The 18,846-nt window shown below is 36.3% G+C and overlaps 3 protein-coding genes across 8 annotated transcripts; 1 reads left to right on the plus strand and 2 right to left on the minus strand.

Annotated features, from left to right (window-relative positions):
* Nucleotides 1–68: 68 nt before the first annotated feature.
* LOC110758793 (kinesin-like protein KIN-14A) lies at nt 69–5,129 on the plus strand. Its single transcript, XM_088254552.1, has 8 exons — nt 69–164; nt 2,415–2,609; nt 2,871–3,024; nt 3,336–3,422; nt 3,625–3,795; nt 3,926–4,032; nt 4,516–4,647; nt 4,766–5,129. The coding sequence occupies exons 1-8, from the start codon at nt 69–71 to the stop codon at nt 4,865–4,867; spliced, it is 1,044 nt and encodes a 347-aa protein (XP_088110678.1). The 3' UTR covers nt 4,868–5,129.
* A 31-nt stretch (nt 5,130–5,160) lies between these two features.
* Nucleotides 5,161–9,339, minus strand: LOC110754189 (disease resistance protein RPM1-like). Of its 3 annotated transcripts, none has more exons than XM_088255078.1 (4): nt 8,629–9,339; nt 6,764–8,534; nt 5,695–5,776; nt 5,161–5,556 (listed from the first exon to the last, which is right to left on the minus strand). In XM_088255078.1, the coding sequence occupies exons 2-4, from the start codon at nt 8,403–8,405 to the stop codon at nt 5,517–5,519; spliced, it is 1,764 nt and encodes a 587-aa protein (XP_088111204.1). In that variant the 5' UTR covers nt 8,406–8,534; nt 8,629–9,339; the 3' UTR covers nt 5,161–5,516. The 3 variants fall into 3 exon arrangements, with proteins under 3 accessions (XP_088111204.1, XP_088111203.1, XP_088111202.1); XM_088255077.1 differs by having other exon boundaries at nt 5,163–5,556; nt 5,695–8,534; nt 8,629–8,782; nt 8,949–9,334; XM_088255076.1 differs by having other exon boundaries at nt 5,163–5,556; nt 5,695–8,534; nt 8,629–9,334.
* Nucleotides 9,340–11,304: 1,965 nt separating this feature from the next.
* SVP (K-box region and MADS-box transcription factor family protein) lies at nt 11,305–15,853 on the minus strand. Of its 4 annotated transcripts, none has more exons than XM_088255441.1 (9): nt 15,746–15,853; nt 15,001–15,227; nt 13,970–14,048; nt 13,324–13,388; nt 13,146–13,245; nt 13,018–13,059; nt 12,313–12,354; nt 12,071–12,228; nt 11,305–11,509 (listed from the first exon to the last, which is right to left on the minus strand). In XM_088255441.1, exons 2-9 carry the CDS (start codon nt 15,180–15,182, stop codon nt 11,491–11,493), a joined length of 687 nt encoding a protein of 228 aa, XP_088111567.1. In that variant the 5' UTR covers nt 15,183–15,227; nt 15,746–15,853; the 3' UTR covers nt 11,305–11,490. The 4 variants fall into 4 exon arrangements, with proteins under 4 accessions (XP_088111567.1, XP_088111569.1, XP_088111570.1 ...); XM_088255443.1 differs by having other exon boundaries at nt 15,001–15,220; nt 15,746–15,848; XM_088255444.1 differs by lacking the exon at nt 15,746–15,853 and adding an exon at nt 15,355–15,680 and having other exon boundaries at nt 15,001–15,220.
* Nucleotides 15,854–18,846: the final 2,993 nt, after the last annotated feature.

An 18,846-nucleotide genomic window follows, 5' to 3' on the forward strand; every position in this document is an offset into this window, starting at 1 on the left:
TCTTTTATGCTTCCATTGAGTTTCATAAACTTGTGTTCACGAAATTGTTCTCATTCACATCTCTGTTAATGGCTGGCTGTAAAGCCATATTAAATCATCCCAAGTTAGAACCTTCGTGTGCTACTAATTGGTTTCCAGAGATTGTTGGAACGCTCGGGTCAAAAGTATTTCTCAGATGATTTGTGAGAGCAGGAACGGTTGATAATTATATGCATTAATTCAATACAGTTCTTCCCAGCATATAATCATATTAAAACCAAATTTCCTTACTCTCTATAGACGTGTGGTTAGCCTATATGCTTTACACACTGAACATAAAAGTACACATCGTCCAAATCTTAGAGACAAATCATCGACATACAGTTGCCAACTGCTGAAGTGAAAGATGCAAACTACATCAAAAAAAAAATTAAAATTTAAGTCGCAATTTATGAACAGAATCTTTGGATATATTATTCGATTTAAAAGAGGCGGACTAGAAGCCGAGATCAATCTTCACGTTTCACATGAGAGCAGGCTCTTCCTGGGACATACTAGGTAGAAACTTCAATCCTTAGACTGGTTGTTTCTGAAAAATATACAAAAGAGACAAAAGCAACAAGGTAATTATCAAACAAAACTTCAATTCATATGTATATATATGCATTGTGTGTCTCATGAATTTCAGTTGGAAGGATTTATATGGTTTTACATGCATTAACAGAGAGGGGGAGAATGAGAACAATATTTTCTTGTTAAGTACATTTCAAATGATTAAATTTATGAAATTAATTCGATGCAAGGATAGAAGACTTCGAACATAAATGTTGTACCTTTGGATGATCCACACCTCTTTCTTGTATGGACTCTATAAGTTGGTTTGAAACATTCTCAAATCCGTATCCTTCTAGTTTAGTAAGGTATTCAAAACCCTGAGGCAATGCCACCACCAAACAAGTGCATTATGCAAATCCACTTGTTTTTGTTTTTTTTATTTGTTTACTTTTTATCCCCAGTAAAATATTGTACTACTTAACAGTAAAAAGATATTTTTACCCCAAGCAAAAATAAAATAAAATGTACCATTTAAATAATAAAAAGATTTTTCATTGCAATCGTCCTTAAATTTGTACCCCGAGTGTCCTTCAATTGTGTTACCCGTGACAATTTGGTCATTCCGTCAATTTTGTCGTCAAAATAGATAAGTCATTTTATGGGTTATTTGTAGGGGTGGGCATCAATCCGGCCGAACCAATGAAACCGGCCGAACCAAATCGTAATTACCGGTTTGGTTTTCAAACCGTTTGACTTTTTCTTAGTCAAAATCAAACTAAACCGGACCGTATATGGTTTGGTTTGGTTTGGTTTTGAGCTTTTGTAAACCGGCTTAAACCAAACCGGACCGTTTATGTGTATATTTATTTATTTTATTTTATTTTATATGTGTAATACTCTAATTAGTTAATAACTATATATGAATATTTGAATTGAGCTATATTAGTTAGTGAAATATGAAGTTTTATAACCTTTTGAGCTTTAGGACGGTTTCGTACTCTAGAAGATGATTCATGTAATAAGTAAGTTGTGAAATTGTTGGTTATAATTGGGCTAATAATGTTGAAAAAATGCAAAAAGAAAGAGAATTGGGCTTAGGCCCAAACCGGCCGAACCAAACCGTCTTAAATTGGTTTGGATTGGTTCAGTTTCCCTTATAACTTTTATCCAAACCGAACCAAACCAAACCGTTATACTTTAATTGGTTCGGCCGTGGTTTTGACGTGAAACCGATCCAATCCGGACCGTGCCCACCCCTAGTTATTTGTACACTAATTGACAGTTCCACTCTTTAAATGAACGATCATATTCATGAAAGTACCGCTATAATACCAGTGGAGCCCATCCATACAAAGTGGTACACAATGTTATACATAAAGGTTGCATTTTCTCAATTAAAACCCCAGAGAATCTAACATTCAGACAAATATTCGAAGACTCGGGCTAGAAACTAACAGTTGGTTAAAAGTCAAATTCTCAGACCCAACAAGGAAGTTCTGAACAATCCGCACGCACGGTCACGTGCGCTGCCTTATCTAAAAACTGCAAGTCTACAATCAAAGGCAACCCCCCATCTGAGCGCAAAAATTTTGTGACTCAAAAAGCCGAGAAGTGTCCCCCAAATGTCCAAACGACGTCGTTTCCAGCCCAACCACAAAGGTAGTACAGTACAGACATGCATATTCCCGGTGTCTTCAACAAGAAAATGGCTGAAATTAGATGATCCCTATTCTCTAGGTCCACAGAGCCCAAGCCAGAGCCACCGAGAAGCAATTTTGGCTTCTTTTGTGGTTTTGAATTTTGGGTTTTCAAATTTTGGGGCTAGGTTTGTGGGGGAGACGCCAATGGCGGAGCAGAGGAACAACAATAGGTGGAACTAGGAGGTCAGTGGCCTTGAACCGAGGAAGTTGTCTTCTTCGTCGTCGACGGCGTCGAGCTTCGACCATGACGATTACAAGCCTGGTGCGCCTTTAGTTCGGAGGTACTCGATCTCTGCTACCTCGGCTTTGTCTCAGTCTGAGCTCTCCAACCACTCTGTGACTTCTAAGCTCCAGAAACTCAAGGACCAAGTTAAGGTAATGCGTTGTTTGGTTTTGGTAATTAAGGTATGAGGCTGTGAGTTATGGAGTTTTGAACTGAATCAGTGTTAAAGTCAGTGGTTTGTGGTTCAAGAGTGTGTGTTGTTGGAAATGCATTTTGAATCATTTGGCTTGGAGAATGTGAACGCTTTGTCAATAATGTGAGAGATTGTATTAGTGAGAATAAGTGGTTGCATCTGTTCTGGAGCTTTTTGAAGTTATTTTACTGTTTTTATGTGAAGATTATGTTGGGTTTAGGAGGTCCGCTACAACATTTCTTTTGGACAGCTTGCTAGAGAAGATTACTTGGAGTTGAGACAAGAAGCAAGTGAGTTGCACGAGTATTCTAATGCCAAACTTGAAAGAGTTACACGTTATCTTGGTGTTCTTGCCAATAAAACCCGAAAGCTAGGTAAGAGATTTGGTTAAGCTGTTTGATTGTGTGTTTGTCGGTTTAAAGGATTTCTGAAGTGGGTGGTATGGGACTTTTGTCTAAATTCAAGATGAGTGATATTTTTTGACAGGGTACAAGGTTTGATATTACATTGCAACAAAATAAAACCACTTTTTTCTTTTTCTTTTGTGATGTATTTGCACTTTGAGATTAGTTAGTCCAAGAAAACTTAATGCCCTTCACCCCAGCGTTACTTTTTGTAAGGTTTTTTTTTAATGTTCTTGGGTTATCTTAATGGATTTGAAAGTTTGTCTCCATAAAAATGCCAGATCAATTTGCCCTTGAAACTGAGGCTAGAATTTCTCCGCTGATCAATGAGAAGAGAAGGTTGTTCAATGACTTATTGACAGCCAAAGGTACTCATCTTCTGTGAGTTTTCTCCTTTTGGGACTCTCTCTCTCTCTCTCTCTCTCTCTCTCACGCAGTCACTCACACCCATAAAAAAAGGCATGCCACACATAAGCACTTTTAAATTTAATTTTCAAGGTTGTTGAGGTATTTAATTGATCTTACAAAAGTTCAACGGGGTTGTATTTTCTAACTAGCCTTTAATTCCAGGACACATAAAGATATATTGTTGTGCAAGACCATTATTTGAGGATGAAGGTTCCTCAATTGTTGAATATCCTGATGACTACAACATCCTTGTAAGTACTGGTGATGATGCCTTGTCCAACCCCAAGAAGGATTTCGAACTTGACAGAGTTTATGGACCTCATGTTGGACAAGGTGAGAATAACTTTCTTATTTCATTGTTTTCACCTTCCTATTGTGGTTGTGCTAGGTGAAATATTAAACATATTCTCCTATTTTAAAGTTGTCTTTGGCTAAAACATCTTTGACTTTTTTTGTTTGTCAGCTGAACTTTTCTGTGATGTTCAACCTTTGGTGCAATCAGCATTGGATGGATATAATGTTTCTATATTTGCATTTGGACAAACCAACTCAGGAAAGACACACACGATGGTTGCTCTCTTTTCCTCTTTTCCTCCCTCTGCATTTGTTTGTGTGTGTCTTTGCCGGAATGTGTATCTGATGCATATAAATTTGTACTTGTATGCTGACTTCTATTCCTCTAGCCAGTTCAAGGCGTTGTAACTTGATATTTTCTTTTACAAATTTGTTAAGTGAATTGATTACAAATTCTACGTTGATGTATTAGGGACTTTAAAAAAGAAATGAGAATTGATTCTTCACTATTAGATTTGAACCTTAAAGCGTGGTGGACTTTTCATTGTTTGTTACATTCTTTTTTGTAATCTGGATAATTCTTTCCACTGGTTTACCACAAAATAAACAATGGAATTCACTGTACTAGAGCATTAAATTGCCACAATGAGTGGTGTGCCTTTTACTGTTTTTGGTACAGTAAGAGATTTAGTGGTAGTTGTTTCATTTTATTTATTTATGAAAGCATTTTCAAGTTGTGCATCTGTAACCTTTTTTCAGGAAGGATCTAGCCATGATCGTGATTTTTATGCTCATTCTTTTGAGGAACTATTCGATTTGGCCAACTCTGATTCAACTTCTACGTCAAGATTTAAATTCTCCGTTACAGTTTTTGAGCTCTACAATGAACAGGTACTTATATTTTTTTTTATAGTAAATTGTCATAATTTCTGGTTTATGTTTGTCTGATGGCTTTTGAGTAAGGAATCCTCATGATGGTTTGATGCGGATCGCTTCCATGCTCTTGTAGATAAGGGATTTACTCCCAGAATCAGGAGATGTTCTACCAAAGATTTGCATTGGATCACCGGAGTCCTTTGTAGAACTTGTGCAGGAAAAAGTTGATAACTAGAAAAAGAAGTTCAGTATTTGCAGCAAGCTTTCTCTAGTTGACTTGGCTGGAAGTGAAGGTTTAATTGCTGAAGATGACAGCAGTGAGCGTGTGACAGACTTGCTGCATGTGATGAAATCACTTTCAGCGTATGTGTGGATGACTTATCTCATTTTTCTGATATTGAAAAGTTTTGGTTTCTAGCCTTTCAGGTTGCCTATAATTTTAAGGATGGTTCACATTGGTCTTAAACTTTTGAACAATATACGGTTTTCATTTTGCATGATCTTGATACCGTGGAGTGGCATTTCAAATCTATTTTCTTAGCATATGATCACCAATGTTAAACTGATACAAATATGGGATACTAGAGACGATACGAATATCTCCAAAAACTAAGATACATATACAACGGTCAATTTTTGTGGTAGTGGCTACAAATAAACTCAAGAGGTCATATTTCCAATAAATCTAATAATATTTCCTTCTGATTCAATATATGCCAAAGTTTGCAATTTCTTCATCTTACTAATACTTGATGGTATTCTTACATGGTATTCTTACAAACACAATTAACAAAGAAGAAAGTACAAACACGCTAATCACCGACGTACATCTGCCCATTGCTAAAGCAACAGATGCAATTTTATGAACATCAACTTAGGTATTATCATGGATTAAAATAATCTTCACTCGGTATGGACTTATTTCTGCAAAATATATAAAAAGACAAGAGATATTGTAATTAACAAACAATTTATATGGCTTTACATCCAAAATCATTAAGTTTGGAAATATTCCAAATCATTAAGTTTAGGAAAGTCAATGAAAGGATAAAAGATACTTACGTATATTTCTTACATCTCTCGTCGACGAGTAGCATCCTTGCATGATCCACACCTCCTTCTTTCATGGACTCCATAAACTGCTCTAAAACATTACGAAATTTGTATCGTTGTAGTTGAGTAAGGTGTTCAATACCCTGTGGCAATGTTTCTAACATCATGCAACTATGAATGTCTAAGAACTCGAGATTTGGCATTGCCCCTTTTTCTATAGTTATCTTATTTAATAATGCGAGATTCTGAAACCGCAAATACCAAAGCTTCACAAAGCCTCTGTTGAAACATAACTCTTTTCTAACAGAGGCATTCTTAAGGCAAAGAGAACGTAGAGAGGGCAATGCTTCAATATGAGGTAGTAAATCTTCTTCAAGTCTGGACCCACGTAGATTCAAATATGTGAGAGAGTGGAGTGAACAAAACCAATGTGGTACCTTTTCCAGTTTGCCGACCAATTTAAGTCTTTCAAGGTAGGGAGGCGGTGAAGACAATGCCTCAACTCGAAGAAATTCCTCTCCATCTGCTACAAATAAACTCAAGCGGGAAAGGACCTTCATCTCTTGAATTAAGGCACATAGGTCCTCCTCGACTCTTTCTTTCACATTTGTAATGCCAAGGAATGTAAGCTGGGTCATATTTCCAATAAGTCTAATAATGTTTCCTTCTGATTCAATATACCCCAAAGATTGCAATTTCTTCAACTTACTAATACTTGATGGTATTTTTACCCCAATTAGCTTGGAACCACCTTCGTAACGGCTCATAACTAGATGTCGCAGGTTTAGCAACTTGGAAATCCCTCTTGGAAGTGCCTCTATATTTGTCCACGTGAGGTCCAAGGTCTGAAGGTTGCGGAGCCGTCTTATGGATTCTGGAAGCTCCTTAATTTGAGTTTTTCTCAAATTCAAATATTTTAAATTAAACAAGTATGTTAGTTCGTCTGGCAAATGATGAATTGGGACACCCTGCAAATCTAGAACCCTCAACAATGTACGGTCGAAAGGTAATTTCTTTGAGAAATAGAATGACGATACGCCAGTGGCAAAGACAAGAAAAGAACGAAGCCTTGACATACTTGTACGTGGTCCAATTTCTCCAATAGTTGTTTGAATTGACAAACGGAGGGCCCCGATTGCTTCCATTGTTTCACTCCCATCACGAACGACACAAAACTTTTCTTTTTCTGCTATTGACAGAGCAATCTCCCGCATAAGATCATGCATCTTACATGCTGGTTGGTTTTCATGAATCATTTCCTGTAGCATGTTACGAAAAATGAGTTCCATAATATAGCTATTAGCAACTTCTTCTGGCATGGTGCCTTTCTCATGTTCAACAAATCCTTCAGCGATCCACAATCTAATGAGCCTTTTATTTACGATAACATAATCTTCAGGGAAAAGGGAAAAATATAGAAAGCATTGTTTCAGTCGGTATGGCAAATCATTAAAACTAAACAACAAGATGCTCTTCATAGGTTCTAGCAAAGGATTGTTTGTTAAATGCCAATTTAAGCTGTTGTAGATTTTGCCCCACTCTGTAAGTGACTTCTTAGAAGACATAAGACCACTCAAGGCTACGATCGCAAGAGGTAGGCCATCACACTTCTCCACAAGTTCCCGAGCTAATGGCAGAATTTCTGTTGAACAAGATTTGTTAGGGTAACTTGAGAATGCTTTCATGCTGAAGAGCTCCCACGCATCACCCCTTTCCAGCGGTTTAATCTTGTGAACATGGCTTTCAACTCCAAAAGAAGAGGATGCTATGTCTTCTCTTCGAGTTGTAAGCATGACTCGACTTCCAAGTTGTTTATCTGGAAATGAAAACCTTATTTTCTCCCAAAGGTGGACATCCCACACATCATCCAATGCAACTAGGTACCTTTTAGTCTCCAAGTAGTTCACCAAAATCTCCAGCAATTCGTTATAACTCATGGCATTCATGTCTGCAGGGACCTCTTCCTTCTTTGCTTTGCAGAATTCTTTGATCAATCTTCTAAGTAAGTCTTCAATCACATAAGACTGGGAAACAGTAATCCACGCATAGCATTCGAAATGTCTCTTTACAATTTCATCTTTGAAAGTCCTTGCAACCAGAGTTGTCTTCCCCGATCCTCCCATCCCGACCACAGACACAACAGTTTGGCGTTGCTCTTCGTTCATCAGCCATCCCATTAACAAGTTTTTATCACCTTCAATCCCAACGAGCTCATCCTCCTTATGATAAAGAGAAGACCCCGCTTGATTCAGCACCCATCTGCGAATATCCTCAGAAGAAGTACTTTTACCTTCTACAGCTGCACCACCACCATATCTCTGACTTCTCTCTGGAATAGCTCTAATTGCCATCGCGATTTTCTGTAACTTGTTGGCTATTTTACGCTTATACCAAAGGTGCTTTGGAAAGTGAATGGTTTTGTGGATCCACCTGGAAAATCGACCGCCAATTTGCTGCTCGTACACGTGATACATGAATTCATCAATGATGTTTTCAACATCATTGGCCAAGTCTCGAACGCTTCTGATCCACACTTCCTCTACTTGTGTGTGTACTTCGTTGCCCCCGTTAGAATCCACTAAGAAGGCTTTCATGAATTCCAGCTCCCGCTTAATCTCATCAACTTGATCACCAACACCCGCTATGGAGGCTGCTTCACTCTCGAGAATTGCTACAAATTTGTCAATTAAGAGGTCTGCTGAAACTGAAACTGACGCCATAATGGCCTTATTTTGGTGTATGCTAGCTTAATCAAAACAACACATCTAGAATTGATTCTGGGGAGCAATCAACCGGAAGATAAGATTCCATTGTGTGGTGGTGGGTTGGGGCTCAGCAAGTACAATCATCTGATTTTGACGGTTTCACAAAACAAAAAGTCTGTTAAAATAATTACAAAAACAATATATGAAAAGCATTGACAAATTGGGGATAGAGATTCACCTGATCTTTTAGTTTTCTTCTTGCAATCATATGATGGCTAATTCCAAATGCAACATGTAATTTCTGGCTTTTAATATGAGAGAGAGAGAGAGGTGTGGTGGAGACTTGAGAGCAGAGCACGCCTATTGACTTGCCAAAGAGTAAAGAAGACTTGCTGTTTGGACGGAAAACGGAAGAATCAAGACGGAAGACTTTGTGTTAGGAAATAATAGTAATATTTTTGGAATAAAAAAAAAATATAATATATTGCTGAGCTTATTATTAATAAAAACATTTGGGTGTTTTTATGCTTGCAAAAATATTGGGAAAAGGAAGAATACTGATGGAAGGCAGCAGAGTTGCAATTTTGGGATATGGTTCTATAGTTCAACAATGTGTCGAAGCTGCAAGCATGCTGAAAACCAGGGACATATCGGTGACAGTAGCCGTTGCAAGATTTTGCAAACCTCTGGATACAGATCTAATCAAGCAATTGGCCAAGGAGCATGAAATCCTTATTACAGTTGCAAACCTTTGGGTCTCATGTATGATGTATCCCACTTCCTAAGTTTAAGTGGACACAATTTTGTTGCCATGGTAGCTGTTCATATCATTTGGTTATCTGAGTTTGGAAAAACAAATGTCAAAACCCAACTACAGAGAACTTATTTGGGGTGCTCATGTATTGAAGACCCCTTGAATTCATATCTCAAGATCTCTTTGTATACAAAGCATCGCTCATTTACGCATCCGATGTATTACAATGAAGGAAGCATAGCAGGAAACAAACTGAACAGAAGAAAATTCGGTCGCACAGCTCAGCTCAGATGTACTAGTAGATTCCATCTTGCTAATGGGTCTATTATTGCTGAAAAAGTGGGCCTGCTTTCATCATGTTGTGATCACAAGTTCCTCATCCTTGAACCCAGCCCAATGAATAAATGATATATTTATTTTAAATTAATAAATATATATATATAACATAATATAATATAACAATAAAAAAGTTTTAATTTATAAATAACAAATTAAATAATATTAAATTAAGTTAGATTACTCTATTAAAGTAGCATGGCCTTGGCCGCTGTGATTTAGTAGCTGTATGTATAATGTACAGCCACATATCCTTTTCTTGCGCAAGTTTTTTTTGTTTTCCATTGAGTGAGGATTGTCGATGAAAACAATATGTTGTATTAGTTTCATTAATTTTTACCCCATTTTTTCAAAGAAATTTATATTATTTTATTATTTTTGTCAAATTGAATTGAAATGAATTTGAGTAGTTGAGTGAAATTTTATAGTTCATTTGAATTTAATTAAGTAGAATGATAGTTTTAAGGCACTACAAGAAAAACAGGTATTAGTGGCCACCCACTTGGTCACAGAAACTACTCTTTTTGGTCACTGAATGCAATCAATGTCCAAATATTGAAATTGGGTCACGTGCCCACATTAGTGACCTACTTGCTTGGTCACTAATGTATGTCAAAAAATTGGTAACTAATTAGGTTTACCTCTCCATGTTCTTTATTTATTGTATTACAATATGAAATCACAATTAATTTCTTTTAAACAATCTTGTAGATAAAATTTATAGCATCAAATAATTCATTGCATTCAAAAGCAATCCATAGATCTAACATTCTTCCAACAAATTCACAAGATGTCTCAAAAACAAAATGCTACATATTTAAGTTCAACCTAAATGTCAAGTGATTCCCAAAAACAAATAACATAAGATTCATCACTAGTAGATTGTCTTCTGCCCTATATCCATCAGACCTGCATCAAACAAAGAATAATGTCAGTTCTTACTTGGGATGCACTAAACCGGGATTTAACTAAATGCAAGAATAATTAAACTCAAGAGCTAGCTAGTGCATCTCTAATTAATTAGTTGCTTAAAGTTTATCTGTCACTTGTCTGAAGTAACGGGAAATTAGGAACTCATTGATGATGAAGTCGAGGATAACTGGAAATTAGGAAATTAGTATATTGTGCAGTTTGCAAAAATTGTATTGTAGTAAGATGAGAGTTATAAGCTAAACTCATTGATGATGAGTTATATCTATTCTATTAATTATTGTTCTAATGAGTACGGAAAATTGTAAAAGTAAACATTCAAAAAATTTAAAATATTCTTGCTTGAAAAAAAATGTTGGAATGCCACAATTTAATACAATATTGTCAAATAGTAAGAATTTAATTTGCTAAAAACCAAAAACAAGAAATATGGAAGAAGAAGTTACTCCTCACTCCACCTGTATTACTGGTTTTTCAGTTTTTTATATTTTTATATATCTATATAAAAGATTAGGTATGAAAAAAATATATTAAATAAACAAAAAGGTCAATGGCGCACGCTCCAAGAGGCTAGTCTCAATAACACATTTTATTTTCAAAATAAATACAAAAGGATGACAAATTTTTTATTGTCCATGTATCATAATTGTAACTCATTTCATCACCCTCTCTCACTAATTGAACTAGCCCCAATAGCTAATTGATGACATTGTCAATTCGATGGTCGATCGATTAAGGCTGAAAGACAGGCCAACCCAAACCGTGCCTACCTCTACATCAAACTCAAAAGAATGGCTAATTGTCCATGTATTATGAATGATAGGAGTCAATACATGAGTCGTCGCAATATATGATTTTATTGTGGGGTCCCGTCTCATCTCATATTGCGGCTCATTTGAGAAAAATAATTACTTGGAACGATGATATATATTTAGCATCACATAGATGATAGATCTGTCAAAGATTCGGATGAATCATGTACTTTTTTTTTAACACAGTGGGGTTGCATGCACGTGTTGAATGTTACATTCATATATCTCATCAATTAGTAACTCAACTTTCCCCAAACTAAAGATCATATTAACCAGAGTAAGGTAACCTGCAAAACAAAGAAAACACAATAGAAGAATTATAAGGAGAAAAAAATACATAGTGAAGCAATTTTTCTCAAAATCAACATCGCCACTTAATTAGTACTAATTCTAGAGAAACTACCGTAGTTTTTTTGTTAATTAGCTGACCACATTATGTAGCAGTCAATCCGTTTATAACCGTGGATTACAACTCATGTAACAAGTGGATTCTACCTGCCGTATAATGCTCGTCGCTCTAGTACTTCATGGCAGGTGTTAGTAGCGACATGTCCATTTAAAATTGGAAAATGCTTTCTTGCCAAAGTAAATATAGGCATGCAAAGACTAATTCGACTCGTCTAAACAACTTTTACTCTAGAAAATTTACTCACGAAAATGGTTATGAGATTTGAATTAGTAATGTCATGGGTTACTTATGCAACGGGTGTATACAATGTCCCTCTCTAAGTCGGGAGAGCTAGCGCATGAGAGTTGATTGGGAGAGGATGACTTTTCTTAAGATTAGGGCATATCAGTAGAAATTAATGCATCATATCAAGAGTATTAATTAGACTAATTAAACGCACCCCAATTTGAGAGATGTATCTGAGCTCTCATAGTCTTGAGGAGCGCTGTTAGAGTTGCAGAGGTTGGTGGTGACAGACTCTGATGACTGACCCTCCTCCATAACCAAGTTTTCTGAATCGGCCCGAACCGGCCTCCGGCTACTTTGTTTCTCCAGCACCTTCAACAACCATACCAAGAACCATTACCAGAGAAAGACTCGAAACATAAACATAGATGAAGAGTTAATGGAGATATCTTATACTTGCTGTCTCAGCCGTTCATTCTCTTCAACCAATCGCATCGCCTGCACGTTCATATACAAATCATGTCAAGGAAATAGAGAAGAGGAAAATAATTATATGGTGTCTTCACCTCATTCCTTTTTTGTTCTTTCTAAATAAGCATGAACCATCTTTCATTTGCATAAACGGAATGTGTTAGAAGATTACAATTGAAATCATTTTCAGGCTTAGGGAAGTCTACTCCCATGGTCGCTCTAGGAAACAGACGGGGCACAACAAAGACGATAACATCCACATAATCAGATCCTCAAATCATTATACAGATACATTAATTCGTATTGGTAATGCAGTACCCTAAACTTTTGACATATGTTTAGTTACTTGAAACATGGGAAGTCAATGATAGAAAATGAATTGAAATTGGATCAACTACTCCCCTAATCAATCTAATTTCTGATTTTTCAGGTACTATATCACGGATTGTGATGTGAAGTTCACATACTTTAGGAAAAAAAATAATTTCAATACTCATGTGTTAGTAAAAGTAAGAGAAGTCGGGAATAAGAATAATTCCAATACGCATCCCAATCCGAAGATCATAATATTTACGGCCTCTTAATTAACCCAGATATTATGTATGTCTGAAAGCAATGTCATATATCAAAGGATGATAACTTTAGGTATGATTTTATAGGCAGGAGATTTTATAGTTGAAAGAGTCTAACATTTCTTTCGAGATCGCTGATCTCTTTCATAATCTTTTCACCCTGAAAAAGACATACACAAAGATTTCCATTAGACACATAATAAATATACAGAGAACCCAATCAGATTCAAGAGACTAAATACAGACCTTTTTCTCTATTACGCGGCCCAATCCAGCTTCAAGAGACTTCTCCAGTTGCTGCAATTCTTCCAAATTTAATCCTTGGATTTCTTCTCCCCTTATCTGCCTATATGTCAACGATTTTATTTCTACATTATGGAGCATAAACAAGTAATTATTATTTGAAACAGAGACTTATAAATACCTAAGTTGTTGACTTTGTGCTGTAATTTCCTTGCTCAACGCAGAGTAGTTGCTGTTCTCCACTAGCTACATCAGAGGTAATAATTCTTTAAATCAAAATATAAAAATGAAAAATAGGAAAAACAATATATAATCCGAAATAAATTCAGATACTTGTCAATCAAATTTTGATTGTATACAGAACAGAACCCCAAAGAATTACTCGTTCAAAATACGCTCTCTTTCCGACTCTCTTACATAGAGCGGAAACTTGAGAAAACACAATAAGTCGTGTCCCTAGCATTTTCCTTAACCAAGCATGCAGTGTGCATGTAGCATCCACTCACTCACACATCCACTATGCACGACTCAAGGAAAATTTTGATATCATTCCAGCTAGGGCTCACATATAAATACTTTCCAAGACTTCAAAACAAAAGGAAAAAATCTCGAATTGGACCGATGTGTTGAATCATTGAGATTAATAAATGTGGAAGGGCTAGCTCAACTGTTACTTCCTAGAGAACAAAGAAAACACAAGGCTTAAGATTACTATACAAAACACTTCAAGAAGATGAGATCAAAGTTTTAACGAATTGGGAAGGAGAGACAATACATCACATTATATGCATTTATTTATGTCTACATATGTTATATAAAGGACGAACCTGTAACTCAAGAGATGGTTGTTCTATTTTCGAGAGATTCTTGGCGTGCAAGTTGTGACGTTCTAGAATTTCCTTCATGCTTCAGAAGAGAAAAACAAGACACGTCACTAGCTGGTTAACTAGAAAGCTTCAAAGCAAATAGCAGTAAATAAAAAATAACAAAAATGGAAAGGGCATAAAAAGATGTTATTCACATTTTAGTGCAGTTTTTTGGTTTAGCATTTCGAAGATGCTGCTGCAACTTGTTACACTTTTAAACTTAAAATGTTTTTCCCCTCTAGAATCTTACATATATAGTTTATGAGCAATTTTTGTTGTTATAGTGACACTGTCGCATGATATGACAAATTTATCTTAAAGTATTTACTCGTCATTCACTTATATTATAACACGTGAATTAACAACATTATGGCCATGTTTTTAACAGAAACAAAATTTTCTCAAACAAATTTGAAGCATTGTTACAAAACCCAATAGAGGGAAACTTGAAAAAGAAAAATAGATGGCCGTAATTGTTCAACTCCTTTAGGTGGAATTTCTTAATTTTGGCTATTTGATTTCTTTATGGTGGTAAATTGTTTAGTCTTGGTTGGTCAAACTCGTATACGTTGCTCATTTTTGCATCACAAACCCAACCATGGTCAAAATGGGCGGTATCCAATAAGAATAGCAAGTGATTAGACCCCAATAATAACAGTGTCTTATCCCTTGTTTGTTTTTATGTATATTATATGACTATATTCATCCACAGAAAACAACAATCCAAGTTGCAGACCCTTCACCCTATTTTATATATATATATACCCTCTTAATATTATTATAATATAGCTTGACTAGCTGAGCAGCCACTTCCATTGACGTGGGTCTTCCTCCTCCTCCTCCTCCTCCTCCTCCTCATTTTTCACCCCCAATAAAATAAACACAACCAACCCTCAAATTTTAAGCCTATCAATTTTTACGGATGATAAAAAATATATACATTAAAAATAATAAAAAAATAGTGGGCTTGAGTTTGTGAGAGAGAGAGAGACCTGGAGCTGGCGTATTCAAAGAGCTTTCCAGTGGAAGAGAAGATGATAAGAGCAATATCTGCATCACAGAGAACGGAGAGCTCCTGAGCCTTCTTGAAAAGCCCTCTCCTCCGCTTGGAAAAGGTCACCTGCCTCGCCGTGGCGTTGTCGATCTTCTTGATCTGAATCTTCTCCCTCGCCATCGATCGATCTTCTTCTTCTGCTTCTGCTTCTGCTTCTTCTGCAAGCTTGTGAAAAAAGGACAATGATATATTATGGAAAGAAAACTCTAACTTAGTTTGGAATGGAATATTTTGCTTTCTTCTTTAGGGTTTAGTTATCTTCAGTCAGAGAAATAATCAGCGAAAAACTAACCAGAAAAGGCAAAAAAATTAGAAGCAAAAGGAAACGAGGGCTAATTGGAGAGGGACAGTTCTGGTGCGAGAAGTGGCGGCAATTTGCCAAATTTAGCCAAGAATCTCTGGGGGCAAAGGCAAACCCTAAATATGCGATGAAATGAAATGCAAAATTTTAGAGAGAAAGAGACCCATCACCCATCTCCATCTCTAGATTCTTAGATCCAGAGAGAGCTTTTTCAAGACCAACAAGGCTCAGAAAATAAAAAATAAAACCAACCAATTGGAGAAAAAAAAAACAATTTCTCAGGCCAAGCTAGGGGAGGGGCTTCTAGATTATTAGGTAAAAAGGGGATTTGTTTGGTGCTTTTTTAAGTTTTTATTTGCTTTGTATTTAATGATTTACTTACCAGTCTGAGTAAATCTGGGGTTTAGTGTTCTGTGAAACTTCAAGGCCACCAATGAGATTGGGAGAGAGAGACAAAAAATTATAGAGAGAGGGAATGTTTGTGGAAGTGTGGAAAAGGAAGGTCCTTTTTATGGTGAAGCAAACTACTGGCTGTTTTCCACGTCTTTGCCCTTTGGTTACTATTTTTTTGCCCTTTGGTTACTTTAAAAAGGTTTCACCGATGGTGTGAAAAACTGAAATCTTGAGTTGCAGTGCAGGGAAGCATTGAGCTCAATTTGGATATATATTATTTTAGTACAAGTCATGGTCCAAACTAGAGGGAAAGGGGCGCACACACAAATTATGTCACGTGAGTTGAACCTGAAATCTCCTCCAATTAGGTAACACAAATATCACTAAACTAAAAGCTAGTTCATCATGAGAGATATACACTCTCACGATTTTTTTTAACTAAATTGGTAAAAATGGTCAAAATCGTTGACGAGCAAGTGTTTCTGTCGTGGTAGTCCCCACGCCCCCTCATCTCATCTTGAAGATATATAATTTATCATATGCGATATGCCCCTTATTAGAATCATTCTAACGCATTTTCTCCATTCATCAATGTCTTTCTCGTCTTTTGAGGTTACAGTATTTGACATTCACATAGTAGAATGTGGTTAAAGTGAGTTATGAGTTTGATTTGTGCCCGCAAACAACGAAGAATGTCCAATTAATTGTAGGAAGTTGTTGAAACCAATATCTTTAATTGAAACTTAAGCGCAACCTTTCCAAAGTTGCGTAAAGATTTCTATAAAGTCATCATGATTGACGGATTGATCTGTAAGGACGTGAGCCACAATACTATAGATAAAAACAATAGAAGTGTATGCAACATTAGAAGAACTATAATAACCAAACCAGGTTGTTCACGAGGCACGAGTACCAGGCGGCTACCAAAGGATTGCTCAATATCGTCCACAGACGTAGACATACTAAAACTATAGACAAGCCACCAAACAAAAGAAAGGGAAAGGACGAGAGCAAATGAACCAGTCCCCAAGTTAGGGGAACAATTACCACGATGACGGATTGGGGCAATGGTGCACAGTGCCGATGCTGAGAGTGCAGCTGTGATTGGGCAGGGAGGATGGGGGCGATGAGGCGCTCACGGCGAGCACAGGTAGAGGGACCGAGAACGACGAAGATGGCGGAAGGTGATTGAGCAACTAAAGACAAAAGGTCAGGATAAGGAAGGGGAGAGCAACTACACGAGATGATGACCTCGCAAGAGAACAGAGACGACGTGAATTGAACGTGGCTGGACGCTATATGAAACCCTAGAGAGGATGCACGGCTCTCCTCGCATAACGAGAGAGAAACTGCAATGGGGGATTTCTTACATACACACAAATGATGTTGTAGGGGTTTGCACCTAAGACTTTGTGTCTACAAGTCAAGGCCCTTTTTCACTAAGCTAGATCCCTCTGGCAATTTGGATAATTTTTTAAAATTAGAAGCTTAACAAGTTTTCTTTTCCCTTTTCTTTTACTTATTGTTGGGGTTGTCCTTGTTGCAACTTTCTCTCCCTCTCACCTTTTAGCAAAAGTAAACGAGGGTTTATCAAATTTTGCCTCTTGGACTTTTGCATTTATCTCACTTCGGTCACCAAATTTTTCAGGTGTGGTTATTGAGAACAAATAACCACTTCGATTAACAAAACTAAGACAGAAGTAGTCACCTCACATTGTTACTCTGGTCAGATTAGTTAAAGAGTGAAGAAAATTAGGGGAGAAGCTACTTTGCCACTTTAGGACTACTAGAGATACATTTTATTTATTTATTAGAAACGATAATTAAGTATCGAATTCATTATAAATAAATGATAGGATATCTTTTTTATTTTTGGACAAAAGTCATTACTTCTGCTTATTAAATACACATGTGAAAGTCTAAAGACTAACTTGGGACCAAAAAACATTAAAGACAGTTGATGGGGCAGTTTTATAATTAACTCAAATGTGAAACCTTAATTGGAGAGCATGTAGCATTGCTGAGCAAAACGTGAGTTGTGGGACTAAAATGAGCTACATTTTAATTACAGTATCCCTTTAGGCTATGTTTGGTTTAAGGAAAAGATTTGATGGTAAATAATTTCTCATGTATTTTCCCATGTTTGATTATTACGGGGAAAGTAACTAAGAAATACCACTTTATTTCTTTCCTCATGTTTAGTTGGTGTAGGAATGTAAAACAAAATTTATTTAATTTTCCAATTATACCCATATTAAATTATATATAAAAGAAAATGAATGCATTTAATGTTATATTGTAATTCTAAATTGTTAATGAGCACAAAATGATCATGAGAAAGGTGCATTTAATGCTAGTCCTAGTTTCCCATGGGAAGGGAAAATGAAACCCAAGGGCAATGGAGGGTTACATTTTCCCCATATTTTCTCATGTGCCAGGCAACTAACCATTTCCCATGCATAGACTTACTAAATATGGGAAATCATTCTCAAGCCCTATTTCTTATGAACCAAACGCACGTTGGTCAAACGATGACACGTAACCAATTTTATCGAAAGCCTTACTAGAAAACGACATCATGAACCAAATTAATGTGCATACCAAAAAATAAAGGGTCACATTATTTGATTTGAGAACTTATGGACTACAATGAGAACTTTTAAGAAAATTCAAAAAACACTTTTTATTTATTTATCAAAGAATAACTTCATTACAAAATCTTCAATAATACAAGCTAAGATATCAACATGACATCCAAAGCATCAAATCCAAGAGAGCAACAAAAATAACACACTAAAAAATCAAATTAAAGTGGGATAAAAGTCGCACCAATAACTAATAGTCCACATCACTACAATTAAATATAATCTCAATAAATGCCCACACAATACTATATAACCGAACCCTAAAGTAACTCATGACATGAGCATAATCTGACAAAATAGAAACATTTGTGTATTTTTTTTCCTGTGGTCGAAACAAAATAGAAAGTTGTGATCGTAAAAATCGAGTTTATATATATATATTTAAAATTAGTATATTTTTATCATTATTTATTGGGAATGGTGGTGATGATGGTGGTGGTGTTAG

Source organism: Prunus avium, chromosome 6 (genome assembly GCF_965620075.1).
Source record: "Prunus avium chromosome 6, drPruAviu1.hap1.1, whole genome shotgun sequence".
NCBI classification, from domain to species: domain Eukaryota; kingdom Viridiplantae; phylum Streptophyta; class Magnoliopsida; order Rosales; family Rosaceae; genus Prunus; species Prunus avium.